The sequence below is a fragment of the Cibotium barometz genome, chromosome 12, assembly GCF_041138505.1.
Source record: "Cibotium barometz isolate CiBa-2024 chromosome 12, ASM4113850v1, whole genome shotgun sequence".
Taxonomy (NCBI): Eukaryota; Viridiplantae; Streptophyta; class Polypodiopsida; order Cyatheales; family Cibotiaceae; genus Cibotium; species Cibotium barometz.
The window spans coordinates 55,703,633-55,725,607 of record NC_141057.1 but is presented as its reverse complement, the minus strand read 5'-3'; the positions used below and the strand labels follow the sequence as shown (position 1 = coordinate 55,725,607).

The 21,975-nt window shown below is 48.4% G+C and overlaps 1 protein-coding gene across 7 annotated transcripts in view; it reads left to right on the top strand.

Annotated features, from left to right (window-relative positions):
• Positions 1-255: 255 nt before the first annotated feature.
• Positions 256-21,975, top strand: part of LOC147633607 (mediator of RNA polymerase II transcription subunit) — a 113,244-nt gene continuing 91,524 nt past the window's right edge. For 2 of the 7 annotated variants that reach the window (XM_086806740.1, XM_086806742.1), the window contains exon 1: positions 267-554. Coding sequence is in view for 2 of the 7 variants with exons in the window: in XM_086806743.1 (XP_086662869.1) it covers positions 326-606; positions 823-1,084 (543 nt within the window). In the remaining 5 variants the exon portion in view is untranslated. Of the gene's footprint in view, positions 607-737; positions 1,431-21,975 lie in introns of those variants that run through there. The other 5 variants (XM_086806744.1, XM_086806743.1, XM_086806737.1 and 2 more) reach the window with 5 other exon arrangements.

Genomic DNA, 21,975 nt, shown 5'->3' with positions numbered 1-21,975 from the left:
AAGCACATGAGATCGTTGGAGTGCATGTAGCTTACATAGGTGTCAATAGCCATTTGTTTTCTTCTTGAAGGATGAAAACCTTATATCCTTTGGTGCTCATAAGCAACCAATTTTTTCGACTAATAATCATTATTGCAAATTAATCAATCAGAAGAGATTTGTGGCGTTTCTAGGCTTTCCACGACCAAGAGTGTGTAAAGCGCCTTATTTTTTAGGATTAAAAGGATTTTGTATAAGATATTAAGAACCCACAGATCTAAGGGTTTATTTCACAAAACCACAAAACCTTCGAGTTCCGGGAAACGGTGGTCATGGGGGTACGACGATGGCTAACAGAGCTTCACCTGTTGCGAAAGTCTATACGCCTATACCGCTAGGGCGATCGCCCCTCCGATCACAGATACTGACGCGCAATCGCCAGCAGCAGCCGGCTAACACTGCCACCGCCACCGCATCCTCTCCCCATCTGCAGCACCTGCAAGAGGTGGCCGCCTGGGCCTCTTCGGCGGTCCCGACCCTCGGCGCCTTCCTCGGCTCCCGCCTCGCTTCCACCTGTGAGTCCCTCGGCTGCCCCCCTACCCCTTCACCGCATTTCACCTGCGAAAGGTTGGTTCCTCTCTCTCTCTCTCTCTTTGATTTCATCTATCCGAGCTTCCGTGGAAATCTTTTATTGGAATTTGGGATTGGATGCTTTCATTTTCTGAGTTTTATGGGACAAATGTATTATGGCAATGAAGCTTCGGGATCTCATCACCTGAGTTTCTGTCGTGTATGCCTACGGCGATGAAGTCTGGCCTGGATGCTTTTATTTTTGAGTTGCAGCCCCCTTGTCAAGGACGTTTGGCTCCAAAGCGAACTCCTTCTTCCGAGTTCTGTGGGAAATCATGTATGCCGCTGGAACTTGTATGTCTATGAAAGTTGGCTCTCGAACCAACTGCTTCTTTCATATTCTGACTCTGTGTTTTGCTTGGATTGGAATGATATTTTTGTATGCCGAGGAAGCTTTTATGCTGATGGCAACGAACTCAGGAAGACATTCATCTGCTGCTTCATCTTCTGTGTTTTGCATGCTTTTGTAGTATGATGGTGGCGATGAAGTTTGGGGAAAACAAACAGGACAGCTTGCTTGCCATTCGCAGATGGCTGCTTTAACCTGTCTTCCTTTCTGATATTATAGTACGCCTGATGTCACATGAATATGCCAGATGAACTGCAGATGGCTTGTATGCCGTCAACATTTGGAGTTGGTAATGAATGGGGAAAATATGTATTCCAATAGCCTCAAAACCTGAGTGTTTTTCAAATTTTCCTCTCAGAGATGGCAGCAATAGCATGGATTCACCTTGAAACGAACAGACAAGCTTTGTGTTATCTGATCTTCCCTTTAATCAATGGATGATAAAAGTAGCTTGTATCAGCTTGAATACCTTGGCCCTGTATGCCAAAGCTTTTTTTCTTGAACCTGCATGTTTTGAATCTGGTACCTTTCTTGCTATCTATTCTAATAGGACACACTTATGACAAAGTGTAAAGCACATGATTTAGCCTTTTTTTTTTGGTTGAATTTGATACCTTCTTGCTATCATACTGACAGGACACAAAGATGATAGTGTTACATGCAGTATGTTGCCTAAGCGTTAAGCCTGCCACAGCAGAGCAATGAACACATGCAAGAACTTGCCATAAATTGTCCCTGAACCGGGTTTGGTTCTCCTGCAATGCAACTTGGAACTGAGCCAAGCTCTCTGTATGCTGTTTATGATGACCCGCATGTGTATGCTGCTGTTGACAATTGTTTTGAGATCCTCCTGACTGTAGTCATGGTGATGTCTGCCCTTGTGATGCCTGCCCTTGTGATGCCTCTCCAGATTGTAATCATAATAATGTTGGTGCCTGTCCCAACTGTAATCATGGCAATGGTGAGAATGGCTCCCATGTTGTTAATCAAAAGAATCCTTACACGATGTGCATGGCTATCATACGATTGTCCCTCATGCTGGTTGACGTGCGGCGACACTGAAGTTAACTGTTGTTGTGGCGCTCCTGTGGATCACACAAACTATCCAAAATTTCCTTCTCGGAACCCATGAGGAAAATGAATTGGAGCAACTGGTGATCAACAGATGCCCAAACTGATGCTTCCCATATGGTATGGTCTATGAAACCTCGTTAGGTTTAGGTTATAGGTCAGATGATCCTTGGGCATGGTCTGTGGAGACCTTACAGTGGTATCAGAGCATGGATCTGACAAGTGCTAGAACTCGAGGCATGGAGGATGTACAAGGTAGCACCCTCACGTGGGCTGTTTTGGCAAGAAAGCCATGGTTTCTCCGCATGGATGTGTGGGAAAGCTAGAAAGGGAGAAATCCCTCGCGCGGATGCGCAAGGATCAGAGGGAAGTTAAAAAAAAACACCCTCCTACAAGCTGGACAGTAGCTCCTAAGTGCAAGGAAGGTCTTGCTTTTCTTGCTCACATGCCTATGTGAAATGTAGGAAGTGGCTAGAAGCCTGATAAAGCAAGATATTTCTTGACTGGGACCTCTCAGCAGAAGGAGAAGATGAAGCTTTTGGTGATGGGAAGGCAGCCACAAGAGGTGGAGATAGCAAAGGCAAGAGGGCTGGCCTTGGGCGCACAGAGGACAGAGGGCAGCTCCGGCCAGTGTGCCATGGATCCGCTAACCCTAGGTGCGCAAGGGCCATCATTGCACGCAGGTCAGGGGCCAGTAGTGCACAGATCAAGGGGGCAGTAGATGCGTTTTAGGGACAGCAAGGGGAAGCCATGATCTTAGACATGATGCTCATGTGCAGCCAGCCAGGGGTGCATAAGCACCCCTGTATGGGGGCCAGCAAGACCTGTCTATAGGGCGACCAAATAGCCTGCGCACAGGCCAAACATGTGGGTGGCCATAAGGCTGTGCTGTTCGAGTACAGGCCAACAGAGGGCACAGCCAGAAGCAACGCTGCAACATGGACAGTGAGCAGAGAAGGGTTGCATACAAGTATGATTGCGCACATGTGATTGTGTGGGCCAAGTTGGGAAGGAAAGCTAATAGAGGCGTGTATGAAACAAAAAAGCACATTTTTGTGCCAAAGAGGGAGGGGGCTTAATTTTAAGCCCTAGGTGTACAAGATCTACATATGCCATCTCCAAGCTCTTGGTCTCTGAAAGTTGCAAACTTCGCTTCAGCCCTCTCATCCACCCTAAAATCACTTTTGCAGATCCAGAGTGACCAACTTTGGACCATGTGTAGTTGCATCTTTCAATTTGATAAATGTACCTCTCTCAAAATCAGTCCATTTAAATATAGCCTTCTTCTTTGTCAAGTCATGCAAAGGAGAAGAAATTTGCTTGGTGGCAGTGGTGGTTGTGATTAGTTGTTGTAAGGTGTAACCAGGATACATTTGCAATCCTGCTTTGTACATGGGTTGTAATCGTGATTGAAACTTTCTCTTCCTTTTTGTCTTTGGAACATCCATAAATGGAGACACCTCCAAAAGTACTTTCCAAAAACTTGTGCACATATGCATTTACTGTTTTCTCTTCATTCTGTTTCACCTAATCCCACTTAATTGATATCTCATTCAACGCATTGGGAGGTAAGAACTGCACATAAAACCTTTGCTTAAACTCTTTTCATGTTCTAACAGGATTTGGGAAGAGCTTCTCAATAAGCCACCAATGTGCAGCAGAGCTTTTCATGAACATGCTTACATGCCGGATCATGGATTTTTGAGTGAAATCTTCATCACTAAGGGCAATACCGAACTGGGCAATAAAAACAAGTGCCTTTGATGCATCATATTTCAAATGATATTGGGACAGTCCTTGTCTGGCATCATTTTGGTAACGAAAGGGGACGCATTGGGCATAGAAACATGTGTCTTGTAAACATGAGACATCGTTGGCCCAGCAATGGCATTTGGTTTACATTTTGACCATTGCTATATAAATTGTATTCTTCATGGGCTAATGACGTACACCTGCAAGGCGTGAAGTCACTGATAGTTCCTCTCTATTTGCATGTGCTCTTGCTCAACCATTAGAGGAGGTATTCGGACATTTGGGATACATTTTCTTCATAGGATTCTTAGTACAAGCCAGGTATGCACGTTTTGCATCCCTTGGTTGCATATGCAATTCCTGAGCTTTGACTTCCATGTCAAAATCCATAAACGATTCAGCTTTCCAGGCCTTCAAGTGGTCATGTAGTAATGGATGTTGGCGGGAGAACTTCAGTTCTTCTTGTGCATTAAGAAGAGCTTGCATACGAGTAAGTTCAGCCCATAATGCTTTGGATTCTCCTTCTTGTACTTTCTCTTTACCATGGGACTGTTGTGTTCATGTTCCTTGTTATGCACATCATGAGTATGCTCTTCTTGTAAGGCATTGGAAGCATGCATACCATTGTCTTTGTCCCTTGTGTTGGTATCTTCAACCTTAATTGTATGGCTGTCCTTAATGTTGTAAGTATAAAGATAGCTTGTGTTCACGATGATTGTCTTTTATGATGGAAGTGAAAGAGAATGGTATGCTCTGATACCCATGTAATTCCACCGGTCGGTGTGGAATGTTTGGTTGAATACAATGGTAATCAATACACTTAAATACACTAAGATTTAATGGACAATAAGCATAATACAAAAGGTAATTTGTGGAATCGACAAGAGACGCATAATGAGTGGGAACGGCCGGCTTCTCCCTAAAATAATGTATATTGATCTTGGAAGAATCAAGTACATAGCATCATGAGCATTTCAGACCAGATTTCCATACCAATGCATATGAAAACAATATTGCAGTCAATATGGTTGTCGATGAAGATCTCCAAGGAGATGCCTTCTTACACTACCCTCTCAAGTGCCCATGTTCCCTTTCATCTGCTCTCTATTGTTCCACCCTAACATGGTAGAAACAATCTTTAGGAGAGCATGTAATACAAGAGAACACTACACATGGTATGTGAAAATAGGAGACCTATTCTGAATGTAGACAACAGTGGAAGCCGCCTCAGCCCAGAAACGTCGAGGTAACGAAGAATGCTCAAGCATAGCACAGGCCATCTCCATAATGGTCCTATTCTTCCTCTCGGCAACTCCATTCTGTGATGGAGTATATGATGTAGTAAGCTGTCTCCGAATGCCATGTGTCTTGCAATATTGCTGAAACTCCTGGGACGTGAACTCACCCCCTCCATCGGTCCTGAGAGCCTTGACCGAGTGACCGGTCTCTTTTTCCACCTCAGCTTTCCAATCATAGAAGTGATGAAAAGTCTCATCCTTGGTCTTTAGAAAGAAAACCCAAGTATATCTGGTAAAATCATCCACCATCACGAGCATGTACAACGCCTTACTCAAAGACGCGGTACTCATAGGACCACATAAGTCTGCATGAATGAGAGCAAGTGATGTTGAAGATCTGTGTGTCGCCTCCTTCGGAAAGGCGGCTCGGTGTTGCTTCCCCTGTAAACAAGAGGAACAAGCAGAAGACGGAGCCTTGATGGTCGGTAATCCCTCAACCAACCCATCCTTTGAAGCTCACTACAGAAGCTGATAGCTCAAATGGCCAAACCGAGCGTGCCAAAGATCAGAAGAAGCACCAGAAGAAAGCGGAGCGGTCAACTTGTAGAGACCACTATCTTGGACTCCTTGAGCCAAGATGCTACCAGTCGCCTTATCACGAATGGTAATCTCATAACGAGAAAAGATCACCTCCGCACCCTGAGCTATAAGAGCACTTATGACAAAAGGTTAAAAGCCAAATCTGGAATATACAGAACGTCAGAGAAGTACCTCTTGGCCTCGTCAGAACGGAAGATGGGGATAGTGCCATGACCATGCACTGGCACAGAAGAAGAATCACCCAGTGTGATCTCGCCTGATCTGGCAGTGAAGTCCTCGAACCAATCTCGATGGGGTGTCATATGAGCAGTAGCATCGCTATCAACAATCCAAGACCGTGACTGAGAAGTCACAAGAGCAAGTATACGCCGAGTACCTGCGAAGAGAAGAATGCCATCATCCTTCTTGGGTTGAGACACCGCCGTTGAGGAAGAGTTCTTTGCTGCTTCATCACGCTTCTTCTTGTGACATTGGGGTGACTTGTGACCCTTCTTGCCACAATAATGACATTCAATGTCTTTATTCTTTGAAGATTTGTTGTCTTTATCCTTGTCGGAATCCTTGGAGTTCTTGTCAGAACTCCCTTTTCCTTTCTTTTGTTGAGTCTTCCCTTTATCTCGTGTTGCCAAAGCTCCATCAGGGCCACCAGAAAAGCCAGTCCACTCCTCAAAGCGGGACTCAATCTGCATAACGGAGGGGAGAACTTCCTCCCAAGTAACTGGATGTCATGTGCATAAGCAATGCCATGGACCTTCTCAAGGCTAAATCCAGAAGGGGGCAAACAGATAAAGACCATGAACCAGTAGAAGATAGGTAGAACCAGAATGTAAGAACTTCAGGTGTAGCATCTGTGGTGGACATGGAGCAGGACAAGTGGGATCATGGAGGGAAGCAGACGGCTGAAGCGCATGATCCAGATAAGGGCTGTCGGCGGTTGCAGGATAGAGGATGCTGGCTGCCAGAAGAGCTGTCGGCTGACGTCAGCAGAGTAGGAGCAACAAGCGCATCATGAACCAGGAGTATCACCAAGTCGACTGCATGAAAAAGGATTAATGAATATATGAACTGGCCGACCAGCAGTCGGCCAGTTCCCCATGGTTTTCAAGGGGCTATAAATAGCCCAAGTGCCCATCATTGTAAGCATTCTCTCCCACTAGGGGATTGGATCATTAGAGGTCCCATAGGGGACAGATTTAGGTGTCATCACCTTTTATGTAATTTTTGCATCAGATGGTGCGTTTTTGCATCAGAAGGTTTCCAAGAGTGTTTAGGGCTGAAAGAAGACTCCCAGAGCTTCCGCATGTTACACTGGAACAGGACGAGGAGAAGAAACCAAAGACTGAAAGTATGCATCAAACCTCTCTGGGAGTTTGGAGAGCAGCCGAATAGCCATATCCTCTGTGGAGATGTCCTTGCCACAAACAGCAAGCTCGTCTCGGAGATCTTTCATCTTTGAGATAAAAGCAGATAAAGATGGAAAGGCAGAAATTGATAAGTTCATAAGTTGCTTTTCCAACGCCAAAATCCGACCCAGAGACTTAATCTCATAGAGATCTGCAAAAGCCTTCCAAACTTCATGTGCAGCATCTGCTGTACGCACATGAGAGAGAACAACATCCTGACAGTTCAACATCAGAAAGGAGAAACGTGTCGATCATTCGACTGCCAAATATCAATCTGTGCCTGAGTTGCACCACCGGAAGCAAGGGTGGGAGGGCTGGCATTGGCTGGTGTTACAAGCCAATCCCAGAGATCCACGCCATGCAAGGCCGATTTCACCTTCACCTTCCATAGGGTGTAGTTGGAACCATCCAACTTGGTAGACTCAGCAAACATATGAAGAGAAGTCGGTGCAGCCATCACAAAAGCTTGGGCTCAATCTCAAAAAATGCACAAACTCTGAAGAAGTGTCCTTCACAAGTACCAAGAGTGCCACCAAAGCCTACAACACCACAAGCCCCCTCTGCAAAGGGAAAGGGCCACTGGAGAGGAAAACGCAGCAAAGAAAGGTTGCTGTCCTGTAGAAAACAGGCCGCCTATTGTCCAATCTCCAAGTGGGAAAGAAAACGCTGGTCAACAAGTACCTGATGGCTGAGTTGATGAAGCCAATCTGAAGGAAAAGCGACCAGCAGGGTGCCGTCCAGAAAACGCAGCAGCAAAGGCTATGGATCTGGAAGAAAAACGCAGGGGAGAAGGTGCTGAAAACAGCCTGCCTGGTACTCACCTACTGCCCACGCCAGTACTGCCTGGTACCCGCTTGCAGGGCTATCCATGCCTGAACCTGTTGTTGTACGTGCGTGCAGGGCTGCCCACGCCTGTACCTACTTGTGTACCTGTTGTACTTGTTGGCTGTCCATATCTACCCTAGGTACATGACTGTACCTGACTGCTGAATTCTTTGTACCAACTGTACAAACAGTACCTGTTGTACTTGCACACATGTGAAGTTCTTGATGTGCTGGATTGTACCTGCTACAAATTGTACCGGTTGTATCTGGATTGTACTCACCGTACCAGGTGCTCTCATACTTTTCTCATTTGAATAAATCTGAAATTTACAAATTTAAATTCAGAGAATGCTTTAAGTTTTGTAGTGCAGGAGAAAAGCATGTATATGTTGACCATGCTCAGGAATGTTTTTCCTGGTGTGGTCAGTATATTTCCCTGTGTGGTGTTGTTAACCGCGCTCTCAGAGCTTCTGAGAGCCAGTGAAGGTTAGACTCACCAGGGAATTTGGGAGTAAAGCACATTGGGGAGAACCAGGCCACGTTTCCTTTGCGGTGTTCTCCTTGGCCTGCGTTAGTACGAGCGTGCCTGTTGGTGCACGATCTCGGAAGACCAGTGAAAGGCAGTTGTCCACCTAGTGAAGGTGGGAATGAGCCTGTGATTTGGGGCTACTCCGACCAACACCTCTTTATCGACTTGAACCAGTTTTATTTGGTTGTTTTCACTCCCTTGTGGAGAAATCTGGCCAGTCAGGCTCGTGACACTTCTACAAATATAAATACTCCAAGAAATACAAAAAGTATTGAGGGGGAGGCTGGCCCTTTTCGGCCCTAGTGCTGGTGTCATTTGTATTTTCAGTATTTCCAGTATTTGTGTTGTTGATGTTGTTTCCATTGTTTAATAATAGTTAAATTAAGTGTTCTAAATATGTGTATATTGTCTTCCGATCTTGTAGGGAGCGGTCACAAGCTCTCTCTACTCTCTCGTCTTGTTTATGCTTCGGCCTGTGCATTCTCAATCAAAAGATTGTTCAAGCTCCAAATTGAGGCTCAAGAAGAAGACCTTACCTCTCATGCAAAGCAAGATACAAAGAAAGATTCCTAGAGCACCTTAGGAGGCAAGAAAGATGGGGAATACAAGCCTAAGAAGACACCTGAGGAAAAGGCCAAGGAGGGTATTGCTGGTGGATATCTCCAACCATACGAGCAAACGCAGGCGTAGAACCGATGTTTCTTCTGCCACATTGTGGGACATGGTAAGAAAGATTGTAACAAGTGGCTTGTGCACCAAGACATCTGCCTCCAGAGTAGCCACCGCTATAGCTTCATCCACACCTCCACCATCGGCTGTGTTGTACAGCTCTTACTCGCTTTAAACTCAGTGCTAACTATAGTATTTGACAATAAACGGGAGGGTGAGGTTGAGAGGCAAAAGAAAGCCCTTATTCGTGCTTATGGCACAGCGAAGGGACAACAATTTATTGCCCTTATTCGTGCTTATGGCACATCGAAGGGACAACAATTTATTGTCGTCTTTGATATAGGCAGCTCTGAGGATGCCATTACTCCTCAGCTCGCTAACAAGATGAGTTGTACACTTGTATCCCATCATTTTGATGTAGACGGGTTCACACTCGACCTTCGCTCTCTACGTTTCATAAGGCTCAGCAGTTTGAATTCAAGGTTCAAAAGGCCACATTCCAATGGGACTTCATTGTCTCACCCCTTTTGGGGGGTGATACGATTCTTAGCATTCAGTGGTTTAGGGAGTATGCACCCATTCTTGATTGGAGGCATGACACTTTCACGATTGTAGATGGTGTTTTTGAGCCTGCCATGATTCGTGGGGGTAGGAGTATTCCCGTCATTCCACTCATCTCCCATATCTCGGCCCAACGAGCCATCAAAAAAGGAGCTGAATGTGCTTTGATATATGTCTGTAGCCAGTAGTCTGCTGTTCAACCAGCAATGCCTTTGAAGCAGCAAAGGATGGACGGTCTCCTTGCATAGTATCAGGGTATTATATTGAAGGATGATCTCCCGCTCGAGCTCTCACCTAGTTGTCCTGAGGATCATCACATTGAGTTGGTCCTCAGGAGAGAACCGACAAGTAGTTCTCTCAAGGCATTGGAGGGCGAACTAGAGCAGCAGCTTTCCCACTTTTTTTTTTTCGAGAAAAGATCCTTTCATTAGTTATATAAAAACGCCCGTAGGGCTACAAAAGATCCTCTCCTGCTCATAAGAAAACAGAGCAGAGATCCAAGCAAGGCAGCTAGGGAGACTCTCCCTAGGTGCAGAAAAGCACAAATATCAGTACAAAGAACTGAGGGGCTATATCATACAATAGGAGGGGGGAAAAGCCAAACAGGTGGCTTGTAGTGCCAGCGGGGGGAGCCCGCGTGTAGGGTATAGAAGGGGCCGCTGCGCCAAGTGGTGTGAAAGGCCTGGCGCCGCAAGATTGCCTCATCCGAGTCGCCCCGGATGCGGTCATACTGTCCTCGCAAGGTGTGGATCAACTCTTGCCAAATCCCCCGAACAGTCTCTGTTGGTGGCTCCAGTCTCCCCTCAAAGGCCCTGAAACACCGGGCTCTCTAGGTGAACTAGATGGTGAGGCTGCTGAGGAGCTTCCATCGTAGATCCCTCTGCTGTGTCCAGCCGGCGGAAGGAACCAGGCGAGGCTGGCCCCTAATGAATCTGATGGCCTGACTGTCCTGCTCCGTCTCATAGCCCATAGCAGGCCTTGATGAAGTCAACCAAGCAGCGGCACCCCACGTATACATACCCTCTGGAGAGAGGGGGGCCAGAATGCGCAGCATCCACAGCCAAATCTGCTGCGCCTGAGGACAGTCCCATAGGCAATCTGTGTCTCCATAGGGTGGCCGCATCGGACGCAGGTCGTCGGAAGACCGCTGTAGACAAGCCAGGTGCCAATTGCAAAGCCCCTGTGGGCGACCAGCCATTGGAAAGTTGAGATCCTGCGTGCCTGTCGACTAGCCCAGAGCCTGGTCTAAAAATCCTCCAGGAACTCCTGTGAGAGTCCCCGTAGCCGCCAATGCTCCGATGCAGCTAGAGAGACCATCCTCCTCGCCGTCAAAATATGTCGCCCCAACCGAACACTATACTGGAAATAGGTGATCTCTGTGGCCTCGGGGGATGCATAAGGATCATGCCACTCGTACTCGCCAGGGTCTCACTGGAGCCGGGCCAAGGGGCGTGCTGCATATGCCCATATGCTCCAATCAGAGTCCACATCTGTAGGGTCTGGGTCAACATGCCACTTCCGAGAAGCGGCGGCCACTACCCGTATCCTCTGAAAAATGCACTCTGCAACCAAAGGCGACTCCACCTCCACTCTCTGAAGTCTGCCCTCATCTTGGATCTCATAGTAGAGGCATCTACCATCCTCAGTGCAAGCTCTGACAGCAATCAGGATCTCCAACTGCGTAAAGGCTCCCATCCACCGTGGGGCCACTGGCTCGAGAGGCGTGAACCACTCCTTTGTGAGTGCCTCCTGAATGTCATCCCTCATAATCAGCCCCCCTCTGAAGTGACTCAGCCTCTCCACCTCGATCTCCAAAACTACGTGCTGGGCCTGCCAGTCAATGGTCCCCAGGCTAGACGAAGGCCTGCCAGTCTCCAAAACTACGTGCTAGGCCTGCCGCCAATGGTCCCCAGGCTAGACGAGGCCGAGAACCCAGCATATGACCCTGCTCTGTGTGAACCGCTGGGCTCCAGATGAGCGGCTGTCTGGCCCGCTCCTCATCACAAGGAGGAGGTCTCTGAGAGAGTCCCGGTCTCAGCAACTCCCAAGCTCGCAGGATGCTCAAGGCAAATCTGTCCTCCCATCCTCTACTGAGGCCTGTCCTCCTCATCTCTATGAAGATCCATCGTATCTCTGGTGCCCAAGTGTCCCCTGCTGGGGGAGCCCGAGCCTGCAGCCGCTGCAAAAGAAGCTCTTTCCAAGGCTCAGCGCCTGGAAGCAGCCCCCGAACAATAAGCTTCCCCAATAAGGCTCTACTCTGATCAACTGGATCTATAATGCCCAAGCCCCCCTGGGCCAGCAGAAGTGTAATAACTGCCCAAGCGACCTTAGCCCGGGCTGCCTGACCATCCCGCCCAGACCAAAGAAAGTTCCTGATCAGCCTCTGTACCTGGGTGATGCAAGAGCTCGAGAAGATCCAGCAAGACGTGATGTACCACATGGTCGCTAAAAGCACATGATTTGCCACCACCACCCTCCCAGCCAAGGATAGCCGAGCTGTACTCCAATACAAAAGCTTCTTCCGAATGCTCAGAAGAAGCGGGGCAATCTGCTGCTCAGGTGACAAATCTAGTCCAATCTGGCATCCCAAATACCGCATTGCTGTGCCAGGAGGAATCCATCTAAAACCCGGGTCTGGGCTCCATGCCGGAGTGGGAGCGCTACTGATCCAAAAGGCCACTGTCTTGCGCCAATTGATCAATGCTCCCGAAGCTGCACTAAAAACCTGAAGTGACTGCTCTGCCCTCTGAAGATTGGCCTCCTGGCCATGCAAAAATAAACCCGTGTCATCAGCAAACTCAGCATCGAGCAGGTCCTCTCCCCGGACTGGGAGTTGGAGTCCTCTCAAACCAACCTCCTCTGTCGTCAGATACATGCTCATAGCCTCAGCAAAGAAGAGAAAAAGAAACGGGGCGAGAGGACACCCCTGACGGACTGATCTAGTCAACTCAAAACTTGGCCCCCGTCCTCCTGCCATCAGCACCTGGCTACGAGCTGTGGAATATAGAGCCGCCACTCCTCGAATCCACACTGGCTCAAAGCCCAGGCAAAGCATAGTGCCCTCTAAGAAACTCCAATCGACTCGATCGTATGCCTTCTCAAAGTCGAGAAGCATCACGACCAGGTCCTCACGGAGAAATATAGCTCGGGCCGTCGCCTCCCAGAAGGTGAAAATGTTGTCAAGGATACTACGCTCCTCGACGAATCCTGTCTGGGTAGCATGAATCAACTCCCCCAGGGAGGGCTGGATCCTCAAACTCAAGGCCTTTGCCAAGACCTTGTAGACAGTATTGAGGATCGTAATAGGTCTCCAATGCCGAATATCATCTGATACTCCCTCGCCCTTGGGAATAAGAAAGATCAAGCCCTCTGAAAAGCTCTGTGGCATCGCCCCAATGTCCAAAACATACTGAAAGCCCCTGCGGAGGCCTGGCCCCAAAAGGTCCCAATAACGCATAAAAAAGGCACGCGTCAATTGTGTGGGAGAAACAGGAATTAGGGTTAGGTTAATTCATGTGTGGGAGACATACACAGAGAAGAACAAAGGGAGAGAGAGAGAGAGTTGTGGGGATAAGTCAACTCATGAGGCATGAGTGTGTGACTCCCCTATCACACATGTATATTGCACTAGTACACATAGTGCACTTAGTACATTAAAAGTACTAAGTGTACTATGTACTATAACTTATGGGCTTGTACACACTATAAGAGTGGGCATAACGCCTTTACCCCAACAACCTCCCACTTAAAGGCAAAGTGCCCTTAAATGAAGGAAAAGAAAAAATCAGCATGTACATGATAATATACAAGGCCATATCAAGGCTCAAACTGGCCTCATCCAATGCCCATCAAGTGTCTGCAATGAGCAAACCGCTCCGGAGGCAAACTCTTTGTCAACAGATCAGCCGGGTTGTCATCCGTATGAATCTTAACAAGCTGAATTTGCTTGTTCTCTATCACCTCTCTGATGAAGTGATACTTCACATCCACACGCTTCGTCTTTGCATGAAAGACAGGGTTCTTTGCCAACTGGATGGCACTCTGACTGTCACAATGCAACAATGGAATATCCCCTGTATAACCCAAATCAACCACTAACCGAGATAGCCATAATGCCTCCTTGCAAGCCTCTGTGGCTGCAATATACTCGGCCTCTGTAGTAGATAAGGCTGTGCACTTCTGCATCCTGGATATCCATGACACAGCACCTCCTGTGAATGTAAACACATAACCGGTAGTAGACTTCCGGTTATCTGGATGACCGGCATCATCCGAATCCGTGTAACCATGCACTAATGCATCCTGTTTGCCAAAACAAATGCACATATCCTGTGTGCCCTTCAGGTATCTCATGACACCTTTCACTGCTTCCCAATGCTTCTTGCCAGGGTTGGCCATGTATCTAGAAACCACTCCCACTGCAAATGCAATGTCCGGCCTCGTAGCAACCATGGCATACATGAGACTGCCACAAGCTGAAGCATACGGAATCTTGGCCATATCAGCCCTGTCTCTATCCGACTGTGGGCTGTCCATAGCATTGAGTTTCACATATGGAGGCAAAGGAGTACTAGTCTTCTTCCCCCCGTCCATATTGAACCTCTGCAAAACTTTGCCAATGTATTCCTTCTGAGACAAATACAGCACATGCTGATTTCTGTCGCGAAGTATCCGCATACCCAAAATGTGATTTGCATCACCCAAATCCTTCATATCAAACGTTTCATGCAGCCTCTTTTTCAAGGCATCCATCTCTTTACGAGATTTCCCGGCAATCAACATATCATCAACATACAAGATGAGAATCAATAGACTGCCATCCAAAGCTTTCTTGGTGTACAAGCAGTGATCTATGTCACTTCTCCTGAATTTCTGAGATTTCATGAATGTATCAAATTTATGATACCATTCTCTTGGTGCCTGTTTGAGCTCATAAAGACTCTTTTTCAGCTTGCATACAAGCTTCTCCTTTCCACTCACTGCATAACCCTCTGGCTGCATATATATCTCCTCATGGAGATCACCGTGAAGAAAAGCAGTCTTCACATCCATCTGAATCAAGTCCAGATCATCATGTGCAACCAAAGCTAACACAGCTCTAAGTGTGGTCATTTTGACCACTGGAGAGAAGATCTCATCAACGTCCACACCATATTCCTGCTTGAAGCCCTTAGCCACTAACCTGGCTTTGTATCTTGGCTTTGCATCTGGTGCAACTTTGAGCCTGTAAACCCACTTGCATGGCAAAACCTTCTTGCCTGCAGGCAAATGCACCAACTTCCATGTTCCATTTTTGTGCAGAGAATCCATCTCTGACTTCATGGCACGCTCCCAAAGAGCCTTGTCTGCCCTCTGTAAAGCCTCCTTTTAACATGAGGGCTCCCCACAGTCAGTAAGCATCAAGTAGTCAACCCCTGGAACAAACCTGTCAGGGGCTCTGGAGGGTCTTGTGGACCTCCGTACCCAATGACCATCATTTGCAGGTTGCTGTCCAGCCTGCATATCACCCATTGGTGGCTCCTGTTCCATGCCATAAGGCTGAAAAATCATGCCCGGTATCTCCTCTAACTGTGGTATATCCATAGGGATATCTTCTGCCATCTCTGGCTGTCCATTTGGACCATTTTCAGCACCATTTAAGGGCTGGTTTTCCTGCTGTAATGGCTGATTTACAGCCCTTTGTTGTTGTCCATGATGTCCATCATCATCAAAGATGACTCTGCCAGGCTCCTGTTGCCTTGCAGGCTCCTTATACATGCATGTTTCATCAAAAATGACATCATTGCTGCGTATAATCTTTCTATTCACGGGATCCCAAAGTCTATACCCCATTTCACCTCTGTCACCATATCTTAGGAATATGCATTTGTGAGACTTAGGATCAAGTTTGGTGCGCATTTCCCTGCGTATGTGCACGTACGCAACGCAACCAAACACTCTCAAGTGCTTGTATGACGGAGGCTTCCCTGTCCATACTTCTTCTGGCACTTTCCCACCAAGCCTCGTGTTAGGTGACCTGTTTATAAGATGAACGGCTGTCATAACAGCTTCAGCCCAAAAACCATGAGGTAATGCAGCATGTGACAACATAGAACGGACCTTCTCCTGTATGGTCCTGTTCATCCTCTCTGCTGTCCCGTTTTGTGGAGGATCATAAGGAGTAGAGAGCTCCCTCTTGATGCCTTTAGCATCACAAAAGTCCTGAAACTGTTTGGACATATACTCTCCCCCATTGTCGGAACGCAAAGCCTTCAGTGTTTTGCCAGTTTGATTCTCAACAAGAGCAACAAACTTCTGAAACACTGAGAATGTATCACTCTTCAAACGAAGAGGATAAACCCACACCTTGCGTGTGGCATCATCAATAAAAGACACAAAGTATTTTGCCCCTCCCAAAGAAAGCTGAGGCATCTCACATACATCTGTATGCACAAGCTCTAACTGAGCATCTTTCTGTCCAAGAGCTTTCTTGTGGGGGCACTGTAGTTGCCTACCATATATACAATGCTCACAAAACTGAAAACTTGAAAACTTTAGAGAAGGCAAGTAACCCAAACGAGACAATTGCTCCATTCCCTTGACACTCATGTGTCCCAACCGGCTATGCCACATAGAGATTTCCGGCAGCTCGGTTGCATTTACATTAGCATGGTGACAAACACCTGCATGCATGAAATAAAGAGTGTCCACCTTAGAGCCTCTGGCAACAACCAGTGAGCCCTTACTAATTTTCCACTTTCCACGACCAAATGTGGTAACATAATCAGCATCATCAAGCTGTCCAGTAGAAAGCAGATTCTTCTTGATCTCAGGCACATGCCTGACATCATGGAGCATAAGCTGTGAGCCATCTGAAAACACAAGCCTCACATCACCTCTGCCAAGAATCTTGCATGCAGGGTTATCACCCAAATAAACCACTCCTTCATTGCCAGCAGTATACTTGACAAACAAGTCTCTGCAACCTGTGACATGAAAGGAGGCACCTGAATCAATGATCCATGAGTGCATACCATGACCACCTGTAAGAAGTGAATGGGCATCAAGTGAAGATGTAAATAGGACCTCATTCTCACTGCCACCTGCATGTGACACATTGATTTCTTCAATCTTGACTCCACAATTGCTAGTGGCTGTCCTAAATGTGTCCCAACTCTCTGGCAAAGTGCATAACAAAAAAGTGGCTTTGAACTCATCGTCCATTGCCAACTTTTGATTAATGACCTGGCTGACAATACCATTAAACTCATTTAGATGGGCTGTCATAGACGCCCCTTCCTTCATCTGAAGACCTACGAGTTTCTTCAACCAATACACTTTGCTTGAGGCACTTTGTTGGGCATACAAGTCCTGCAATCTCTGCCACATTCCCCAAGCTGTCTTCGCTTCACGAATGCTGAAAAGTAATGAGTCTGACATAGACAACATGATAGTAGATCTTGCCAGCTCATCCATATCTTCCCACTCTTCAGCAGTAAGAGAAGCGGGCATTACACCCCTTTCTTTGATAGGCTTGTGCTGCTTTTTCTGGAGCAACACATTGTAGCACTGGGTTTGCCAAATATCATAGTTATGTGAGCCTTCAAGCTTCTTGATGTGAAGCAATGAAGAGCTCTCACCTGTGGTTGCCATAGCAATATGCAACTTGTCAATGCCTGACTCCCTGCAAATGTGCAAACACTGCACCAAAAGCACACAAAGTGCTCACAGTTGTTCTCCCAAGCTTTATCTCCCACTGCGGAAGCAAGAATGCAACTTTTCTCCCACTATATGTGATGAAAACACCAAAATCTGGTTGCTGCAGATTTTGGACAGCACCTTAAATGTGCTCTGTTGCCCTTCCAAAGTACTGTACAGTACTACCAAGTGCTCACCAATGATGTACCAAACCTGTACCGACAAATACAGCAGCTGTAAATGAACCTTTTGCTCACTCAAATCAATGTGCAGCCATGCCAAAACATGCACAAAGCTATGCCAAATCTGTACCAGCAGGTACAATAGCAATAAATGCTCTCCTGGCTGTCCAAATGAGTGAAAATCAGACTTTTACAGTCCCGAACACTGCATACAACAGTCCCGAACAGAAATTGGGCAAAAGCCCCTTGACTGCAAGCTGATTTTTTGAGGATTCAAGGCATAAATGTCTTGCCTGCTGCTTTGCCAAGCTCAACAAGCATACGAACTTGAAAAGCCCCTTGATTTAAGATCAATTTTTGATCATACATGGTACATTGACGCACATGAAGGCATCCAGAGTGTTCACGATGCTTCCCTTTGGCCACATATACATCAAATACATGAAAGCCCCTTGATTTACAGGCACATTGAGTGCTTGTAAGGCATCAACACATTATCCACAGCATCAAATGCGATTGCCTGCATGCAAATCAACTTAATCGGCACAAAAGCCCCTTGATTTGCACTGCAATTTGCTGCAATTTTGCCCAAATGTGCGATTTTTCACATCATACAGCATGTATGAGTGCTTAATTGCACAATTACATCAAAAGCCCCAAATTTCGACATCCAATTTCCTGCAAATTGATCCTGATTGTGACCAATTTCCTGCAAATTGATCTTGATTGTGACCAATGTCACCCAATTTTGCCAATTTTGCTCAAAAATTGAGCAATTGGGCACCTGTACCTGCTCAATTGATTATTGTACTTGCTCAATTGCAAGTCCCAAAAAAAAATTGAAGCAAGATACCTTGTAATTTCTGAATTTTGTTGCAGGAAACTGATGCAGAAAGGGGGAGGCAAAACTGATTCTGCTTGTGTTGATGGAGTTGGCTGCGCTGCAGATTTAGATCACCTGCAGGTAATGTACGGACCGGGTTACGTTTTCTCCTCAGCAGGTGACGTGGAGCTGAGCGCCCGTGGAATGCTTGGCGTTTTTCTTCGCTCGCATGCCTACCAGCTGAATGCACGGCGTTCTTCTATGCTCGCCTGCCTACCAGCTGCCACGCCATCGCTCCGCCTGGTGTGAAAAAGGAGCAGCTCCGTCGGGTGATTAGCCACCCGCAAGCACTCGCCCAGTGCGAGCAGACCCTGACCAGAATAGGACTGGCGAGCAAAGGAAGGCCAGTCGCTTGTTCGCTCCACGCTTTCGCCCAATGCTTCTTCTTCGCTCACTTCAGTGGCTCGCGTTTTTGCACACCTCACCACGTCCAAAATCTGTAGCGCTACTAGGTGTTGTTGACGGGCACCCGCCTGGGTATGCGCCTGAATAGCTGGGCAGCGCTGGTTGCTGCCTGTTGGGCAGCGTAGGCTACCTGCTGCGCTGCCTGCCTAGCTGGTCGCTTCTCCTCTTTACACACAGGCTGCGCCCAACACACGAGCGCTGTAGACTAATGAGGGTGACAGCCAGCTGATAGCAGTCACAGGGTACAACTTGCACAGGGTACGACCAGCAGAATGACCATGGCTCCAATTGAAGGCTCTGATACCAGTTGTGTGGGAGAAACAGGAATTAGGGTTAGGTTAATTCATGTGTGGGAGACATACACAGAGAAGAACAAAGGGAGAGAGAGAGAGAGAGTTGTGGGGATAAGTCAACTCATGAGGCATGAGTGTGTGACTCCCCTATCACACATGTATATTGCACTAGTACACATAGTGCACTTAGTACATTAAAAGTACTAAGTGTACTATGTACTATAACTTATGGGCTTGTACACACTATAAGGGTGGGCATAACGCCTTTACCCCAACATCAATCCGTCCTCCCCAGGGCAACTATGGCGCGGAAGGACCCTCAAGGCCTCAGCAAGCTCAACCTCTGAAAGAGGCTCACCCAGAACTGTACGCATACGATCTGTGACCCTCCTCTGCACATGGGCCCACACAGTCTGTCTGCAAGCATCCCGAGCCTCAGTGGCTGGCTCCGCTGAAAGCAGGTCTATAGAACTCAGTTGCAATGGCTCTGATCTCCCCGGGCCCAGTGGCTACCGATCCGTCCTGCCGCCTGAGCTGGCGGACTCCTGCTCGAGCATGGCGAGGTCCAGTGATCTCAAAAAACTCCCCAGTCACTCTATCACCAAGCTGCGTCCACTGAGAGGCCTGGCGACGATAGTAGAACTCATGTCTCTGCTCCTCTGCCTCTCTAACCTCCTGGCGTGCCTGGCTCAGTTGGGACGCCACCCACTCACATGTAGGCTGCTGCTCTTGAAGGCGGTGAAGCGAAGCAAGGCTACATCTCAACCGACGCTCCGGCTCACGTGTCTCTCCCAGCCGTGTCAAGGCTGTAGCATGCAAAAAAGAGCTGAGCTCGATGAGTCCCTAGGCACATTGGCCTGCTGCATCCTGGTCAGAGCTTTGGCTATCATGCCATATCCTCTCAATGTCCTCAGCGAGACTAGGATCTGTAAGTACCCTCTCTGGGATCCTCAACTACAAGCTGGTCTCCCGTGTCCTCTCCTCAAGTGTCAAAATAACTGGCGCATGGTCTGAAAAAGAGGTGCCAGCGAGAATGCCAACGGAGCCCCCTCGCTCCCCTAACATGTTGCCCACATAGAAGCGATCCATCCGTGATAGATTAGTCCCTCCCTGCCGGCGATCCGACCGAGAGAAACTAAGACTGTCCTGAGAGCGGGAGAAAGCCTCATGCTGCCATGCATCAGTGATCCTCAGTGTCATGCAAAATCGCTCCCAAGCTGCAAGCTCCGTGCCGTGCACTGTAACATGACTGCCTCCCACCCTATCGGCCGGGTCCTCAAGCATGATGAAGTCTCCCTCGACACACCAATGTGCGGCCTCTGGCAATGCATCCGTAACCTGGGTCCAGAACTCTGCTCTGGCACTAGCATGGTTGGGCGCATAGACATTGAGCACGCCAAAGAGCTCATCATGCATCCTCAGAATGACATACTGTGCTCTACCAGGCACAATGATCCCGCGATCCACAATGGCCTGCCGCCATACATCCGCAATGACCATACATACTCCTCCCTGCCCACCCAAGGGGCCAAACCCTGCAGACCAAAAGGTTTCCCATCTACCAGGCATCACCGAACCGTATCTCCGGATCCTGCTCTCACCCAAATGGTGCTCCTGCATCATCAAAATATCAATACTGCCCCCAACCAGGCATCTCTGAAGCTCCTGCCTCAAGCAACCACGATAACGTATATAGTGTGCGCCGCCAAGGTCCTGTACATTCCATGAGATGATCCTCATGGATGGCCTGCTGAGGTGGAGGCTGTCTCAGCCGTACGACGGGCCTTTGCTAGCGGCTTGGATGGAGAATAGTCCCCATCCGAGCGGCTGCGAATCTGCCCACCTTGTGTGCTGCAAGAATCTCGGACCATGCGCCAGTGTGGCTGTGTCCCATGGCGACTGCCTCCCGCTCAGACAAAGCAACCTCGTGTATGCATACATATCCAGGGTCGTGTGCTAAGTTTGCCACTATGCGAACCACCAAATGGCGAATCCCGAAGGCATCCACACTCCCGGGATCAAAGAAAAAATGAGCCAATTCCCATAGTCGGCCTATCATGTCTGTCACCTCCAGATCGCTCACATGGTGAGAAAACTCAACTGCCCGAGTCTTCAAAGTGCTAAGAGCGAGATCCATAGTCCACTCCCGGTCGCTAGGGCCACAGAGAGGGAATGAGAAGGCCACCGCTGAATCAAGTGCCTCCTCCCCTCGGGCCGGAGGTATCACTACATGAACTTTGATGGGTGGTGGCTCATGGGGGCCCTCCGCTCCAAAAAGCCATGTGAAGGAATAATCAAAAGCCTCCGAGCGCTGTCTAGTGTCGAGACGACTCAGCCGACTGCGGATAGAGGATATCCGTGAAGCCCGAATCGGCATGGTAAGTCTCCTCTGCGGTGCTCGAGCAAGGTCGGTGCTCAGTGTCTGCCGGACTGCAGGTGAGCGCCAGGGAACTGCCAGGGCCTCTCGGGGAGCTGAGGCGAGCGCGGGGGGGGGGGGGGGGGGGGAGAAGGGGCTGGAGAAGGAGCCGTTGCCAGAACCGGAGCGGGGACGGGAGGAGGCGAAGGTGGAAGCGAGGCGGGAGGGGTGGGGGCGAAGGAGGGGGTGCTGGCATCTCTTGGTCCTCAGTCGGCGCTGGGGTCTCCTCCTGTAGGGGAGCAAAGCTGTTCCTCACGGGAACCCAGTGATGCTGAGATTGTGGCTGCTGCTGCATCGGTCTCTGGGCGTGCTGCTGGGGCTGTCTCCCTTGACGGCGCCCGTGTCCAGGCTGCCACTCCGAGGTCTCTGTGGGTTGAGCAGGTGTCCCGGAGGCTGCCTGCCGAGCCGCATCTGTGGGTGGGCCATCGGGGGCCTTCTGCTGCGGTGAAGGTTGGGGTCTCCTGCGAGGGCAAGCCTTGGCTAGGTGGCCGACCTGCCTGCAGATAAAGCACT